The 6,000-nt window shown below is 63.1% G+C and overlaps 1 protein-coding gene across 1 annotated transcript in view; it reads right to left on the bottom strand.

Annotated features, from left to right (window-relative positions):
• Nucleotides 1-533: 533 nt before the first annotated feature.
• Nucleotides 534-6,000, bottom strand: part of Snap91 (synaptosome associated protein 91) — a 97,386-nt gene continuing 91,919 nt past the window's right edge. The window contains exons 25-28 of the mRNA XM_048353629.1: nucleotides 5,619-5,702; nucleotides 4,988-5,092; nucleotides 2,254-2,356; nucleotides 534-623 (exon numbers count right to left, since the gene is read on the bottom strand). Coding sequence (XP_048209586.1) covers nucleotides 2,264-2,356; nucleotides 4,988-5,092; nucleotides 5,619-5,702 — 282 coding nt within the window. The 3' untranslated portion in view covers nucleotides 534-623; nucleotides 2,254-2,263. The remainder of the gene's footprint in view (nucleotides 624-2,253; nucleotides 2,357-4,987; nucleotides 5,093-5,618; nucleotides 5,703-6,000) is intronic.

The following is a 6,000-nucleotide window of genomic DNA, read 5'->3' as shown; positions in this document are numbered from 1 at the left end:
ACCTTTATATATATATATTTTAAAATAAAATTTCTTAACATATACAGTGCCACAAAAATAAACATTTCTCACAACAGCCGAAGTTTCTGTGATTGGAAAAAATGCACTCCACACCAAGAAAAGTTTTGTCTATTTTAAGAGTGTTTTCCTTACTATCTGGTATTGTCACACGACACTCGCGACACGGATACAGAAGAGAAGAGAACTCACGGGGAGGGTGTGGGGTTTGTCCAAAAGTTGTATCTACACACCAAAACCTTCGAGAACACAAGACACGCCTTTCCCAACGGCTCGCCGCGCCACGCGCCGTCCACGCCACGCCACGCCACGCGCGAGGGCCGGAAAGCACTGGAGTCATTGGGAACGTCCACTCATTGTCTACAACAACGCACGATGCACAGGGAGCCCGATACACTGGGTGTGGGAGGGGGGACAGCGGGGTTCACGGTCCTCACGCTGGCTTCGGGCTGCGCCCCGCGTCCGGGGGGCGGGGGAGGAGGAGGGGGCGGGGGGGGGGGGGGGGCGCGGGGCTCGAGGCGCTGCCCGCCGCAGACTCGGAGCAGCCACCGGGTCCCGGGTTTGCCAGCTCGTCTCGGTTTCCTATCCAGTCACAAAAACCGCAGCTGCAACGAGAAGAGGGCTCGGGTCAGAGGGGGGCGGGCGGGGCGGGGCGGGCCCGGGCCTCCCCGGCCTCCCCCCGCCCCGGAGCCCCCGGGCCTCCCCGGCCTCCCCCCCGCCCCGGAGCCCCCGGGCCTCCCCGGCCTCCCCCCCGCCCCGGAGCCCCCGGGCCTCCCCGGCCCTCCCCCCCGCCCCGGAGCCCCCGGGCCTCCCCGGCCTCCCCGGCCTCCCCCCCCGCCCCGGAGCCCCCGGGCCTCCCCGGCCTCCCCCCCGCCCCGGAGCCCCCGGGCCTCCCCGGCCTCCCCCCTGCCCCGGAGCCCCCGGGCCTCCCCGGCCTCCCCCCTGCCCGCCGCCCGCCCTTCCCGCGCCACCCAAACCGCCCGGCGTGACCCGGCGCACGGTGCAACCCCACTCTTCCTTTCCCCGTTGCACTGCGTTGAAAGCAGTCAGCGTGGGCCAGCTGTCGGGGGGCCACGCCGCCGTCCTCCCTCCCCCCACCCAAGGCCCTCCGCACCCCCGCCCCGCCGCCTACTCCCCTCGCCCTCGGGGTGCGCCACCAAGGCCGCGGCCTCCCCATGGCCGCCACGGCGAGCTCAGCACGCCGGCCAGACGGAACCCCGGGCGGGGGGAGCGCAGTGCGGGACTCGGGGGGCCGCGCTTCCCCTCCCCGGGACCCGCCCCCGTGGCTCTGCCTGCTCCGGGGGTCCTCACCACCCTGCCGGCCCAGGAGCCAGGGGCCGCCTGCCTCGCTTACGAGCTGGGCACAGAGGGGAATGACTGGGCCGAGGTGCCACGGCCCCCCGGTGCCCCCCGGTGCCCCCCGGTGCCACCCCGGTGTTGCACAGGAAAAGCAACCGTCAGGTCGGGCCCCCAAGCGTCTCGGGGACGTGCAGCGTGGCCGTGGGAATGGGGCGGAAGCCACGCCGTTCTTATCGTTCCTCCCGAGCCTCTGCACGCCCTGCCCACGGCTCATTCCTTTCGCTCCACACCGGGGGGCTAAAGAGGCCCCCCAACAAAACCCCCAACGGCTGGGCGCCGGCGCTCACGCCGCCAGCCTCGGTCCTCCGGAGGCTGAGCTCCGGGCCGGCTCCGTGGGCAGGCACGGCTGGGACACACGCACCTCCAAGGAACCGCCAAGGAGGGGGGGGGGGCCGCCTCCCCAACACCACCCGGCCGGGGGGGTCCGGGGCCCCGGTTCAGGCTGCCCTGTGCAAATGGTAACATGCGGAGCTTTTAGTTCATGAGGTAAAATAAGGGTCCATAAAATAAAAGTGTGAAGAGGCAGCCAGATGCCTCCTTCGATGACTCCTAAATGCACGAGTACAGACGTGAGCATTCTGCAGATGACAGTCCTACTGCAGGGAAGCCGTAACCTTCGACCGTTACCGCGTGGCTTAGGTAACTTTGTTTTGTCAATATCACCTTAATAAAGTTCTTGCTCTCGGAGTGTTACCTATTAAGTAGGATCTAAACTATATCATCAAGAATGATAGCTTCTTGGATGAATTTTAGAATTCTATCCCGATTGTTATCTATTCCAAACTCAGAGATAGCAAGTTATCGTATCCGAAGTGGCTAAGCCCTGTCTTCTAGCTGCTCGCCCCACGCTCACAGGAAAAGCTCAATAGTAGATACCTTCCATCGTTTACATGAAATCCTTGATGTTAAGGTCCGCTAACGGGTCCTTTGCTGGAGGTTTCTTGGGACTCTGAGCGGCAGGCGTAGGGCTTGGAGAAAGCTAAGGGAGACCAGCCAGCCCCAAAGAGCAGGAAGAGAAAGCAAACAGAGAGACAGGTAAGTGTTAGACAGAACGTACGCCCCAGAAAACAAGCATGCAGAAAACAGCCGGCCAAAAGCTATACACAGACGAACTCGGTTCTCCTTCGTCACAATGTTTTGTCACCGTGGTTGGTTTTGGAGTAATAAAACACACTTCAAATGATATTTGGCTTTCTTGACATTCTTTGCTATCAGATCAAGCCACACTGTACTTAGTCTCCAAGTAAAACTGTAGAAATACAGCAGAGTGACATGGGTACAAGTTAGGGAAGGGGGGGGGAATGACTATACAGTACAGCAGGCTCACAAACAAAATGGAACCGATTTTCCTATACAAAAGCATTCTTACTGAGTTATTAGTACCACTGAGTCCACGAAGGAATTTAAATGGCTTTTCTTCCAGCAGGAGCGAATGTGGTGGGAAAGGTTAACAGGAAAGTTTGCAGAAACCACTTAAGATATTTCTTTAGATGATTAGCAAAACAGACTAAGATTTTAAGCAGTTTATTTTAAATGAAAACCGGGTTTTAGGGGAGGGGGCGCAGTGCTTGTGGAGGGGGCCAGTGGGTTCCCAGTTACCAGTGTCATGAAGCTGCAATGCACTGCGAGCTCACGGTTGCCCCTAAGGACCATCCCCGCTTTGTCTGATGAGCTCTGAGTTGGGCAGGGTGGGGTGGAAAGCCCCGGGTAGCTCAGCGCACAGGAGCGAGGCTGCACAAGCATCAGCTAATGGTCAGATACCACGTGCGAAACGGAGATCACACTTGACCAGAATGCCAGGAACAGCAAACGTAAGCTGGAAGGGACTCAAGAACGGGTCTACAAATCAATCAGCAGGTGAGGTGACCATGTTACGATAAAGCCAATGAATGAGTACTGGGACAGCCTAGGCACTGGTAATAAATAACTGCTTTGCATTCTGAAGCTGCAAACCCAAAGTTACTTTGTATTCTAGGATAACTATACTTCTTTGATATGAAAATATAATCTGAAAATTACATAAGATAGCATGCCCTCTACCTATGTACTGTAAATTGAATTATTAAAGTGATGTATCCTTATTATATCATGCTTTTCATGCTTATTCATGGTATTAGGAAAGAAAGCCTACTACTGCAAATAATAAAACTCGGTTAACTTATTTCTAAAACTTTCAGCACAAGAAATGCAAATAAGGTTAAAAAAAAAAACCCTCAGTAATAGGAAGGCACTGGTGGTTCATGTCTGTAATCCTAGCTGCTCAGGAGCCTGAGATCTGAGGACTGAGGTTCCAGGCTAGCCCAGGTTAGAAAGTCCATGCTCCAACAAGCCACCAGAAAGGTAGGTGCTTAAGTGGTAGCGCACCAGAGACAAAGCTAAGGGGTAGCACCCAGGCCCAGAGTCCACGCCCCTGTACCGACCGGCACAAAAAATAAAACAACAATAATAAAAAGACCTCCACAAATCCTAAGACTGCTCCGAGTCCATCAAAATTAGAAACGTCCTTTTTTGTTTTCTTCCCCAAAAGGTCGCATTTACCAAGCTAGTCAACTACCAGAAGACTCGCCAAATAAGATCCATCTCAGAATTCAAGACTATCCAGGCTCAGTTTCCTCCAGCTGGAGGGGCCCAACCTTCCCTGTCTCCCCAGCGTCCAACACACTAGAGAACCTTTCCTCAACCCAGAGGCCCGGGGACCGTGCAGGGCAGGGCCGGGCCGGGCTTTCTTGCCTTCCAAACCATCTTTCGGGGAAGGCAACCATTCGCTCTCTTGGTCACTTGCAGCTTTTCAAGAAGTTGAAAGTAAGCTCTGGGGGCCGCTGGAGGACCGATGTAAAGATGGATCAAGAGAGCGAAAGGGACGAAATCTACTCAGAGAGCGTCGGGTAAGCACCCTAAGGGTGGGAGGCGGCCCTCGTGTGGTTCGGGTAGGAACGTGGCAGGCGGGCAGGGAGCCCCGTTCTGGCGTCGGTGCCCCCGGGGAGCGTGGCCGTCGCCCGCTCAGGACGCGGGAACGTGGGGTTCCGGCCCCGCCCAGCTCCGTGTCTCAGGGCGGCCAGGGCTCTCGGGCCCCGTGGGCCGGGCGACCGCGAGAGCCGGGCGCGGCCGGGGGCACAACGCATCGCGGGCACCTGGCCTGGCGTGACGACAGGCCCCGCCCCTCCCCGGGCGGCGCGGGGGGTCTGCCCTCGGTAGCCGGGGCTCTCCGGGCCCCCCCCAGTTCCCGCCGGCAGGGTGAGCCGCGGATGGGGCTTTGCGGGCCGGGACGCCAGCCAGCCAGTTGCCGCAGGGAAGGGGGGGCTCGGGAAGCCTCGGAGCAGCCGGCGCGCCCCGGGATGGAGGGGGGGACACGCCCCGAGGAGCCCACCCCCCCGGCCCCGCCCCCGGCCCCGCCCCCGGCCCTGCCCCGCCCCCGGCCCCGCCCCGCACCCACCTGCGCTCCGGCCCCGCGCGGGCCCCGCCCCGCACCCACCTGCGCTCCGGCCCCGCCCCCGGCCCCGCCCCCGGCCCCGCCCCGCACCCACCTGCGCTCCGGCCCCGCCCCCGGCCCCGCCCCGCACCCACCTGCGCTCCGGCCCCGCCCCCGCCCCCGGCCCCGCCCCGCACCCACCTGCGCGCCGGCGCCCGCGGCGGCTCCGAAGGGCGGCCTGATCATGGGCTGCGCGAACATGACGGGCTGCTGGGGCATCCTGGGCATGGCGGCGCCCGCCGGGGCCTGCGAGGGAGGGGAGAGGGCTCAGGCGGGCGCCCGGGGAGGCCGTCCGCGGGAGTCACCTGGCGGGGGGGGGAGGGAGGGGGGGTGCGGCCCTATTTCCCTTCTGTGGACAGCATTCGCGCGTGCGTGTGCGTGCGTGTGCGTGCGTGAGCGTGCGTGCGTCAGCCCTGGGCCTTGAACGCGGGTCTGGGGCACGCTGCGTGACCGTTCCCGCTCGAGCCTCGCCGCTGCTCTGGGCTGGGCGGTGCCGAGCGGGAGGGCAGAGTCTGGGCGAGCTTCCCGCCCGGGCCGGCTCTGAACCGCCGTCGCCCCATCCCAGCCTCCCGGCTCGCGGGCGCTGCGGGGGTGACCGCGCGCGCCCTTCCCTCGGGTCAGCGCTGCCGGCGGGGGAGGCCCGGGCTCGGGGGGGCCGAGGTCCCGGCTCGGGGGGGGTGGGGGGGCGGGGGGGGGCGGGGGGGATTCCAGCCTGCCGACCCGGGACGCGAGGAGGCCCCCGGGGGCTGCGCCGGGGCGGCGCGTGACTCACCATCCCGAATCCCGCTCCCGGCTGTCCGACGGCCGGGGCCCCGGGCCCGGGGGGCACCGCGCTGGCGGGAGGCACGGCTCCTTGCTGGGCGCCACGAACCCCCACGACCACGCGGCGGCGGCGGACACGCGCACACACAAACACAAACACAAACACAAACGCCACGCGTGGGTCTCACCGGGCAGGGCAGCCCGACGCCAGCCCCGCGCCGCTCTCAGCGCTGGGCGTGGACCGCGGGCGGCAGGTGCACCGAGACGCCCCCCGCCCCCCATCCCGCGCGTGTGCGTGCGTGTGCGTGCGTGTGCGTGCGTGTGCGTGCGTGCGTGTGCGTGTGCACGGGTGTGTGCGTGTGCGGGTGGGTGTGTGGTTGTCCCCTCTGTTT

Source organism: Perognathus longimembris, chromosome 9 (assembly GCF_023159225.1).
Source record: "Perognathus longimembris pacificus isolate PPM17 chromosome 9, ASM2315922v1, whole genome shotgun sequence".
Taxonomy (NCBI): domain Eukaryota; kingdom Metazoa; phylum Chordata; class Mammalia; order Rodentia; family Heteromyidae; genus Perognathus; species Perognathus longimembris.
Note: the sequence above shows the minus strand (reverse complement) of the source record. Positions and strands in the feature narration are given on the sequence as shown.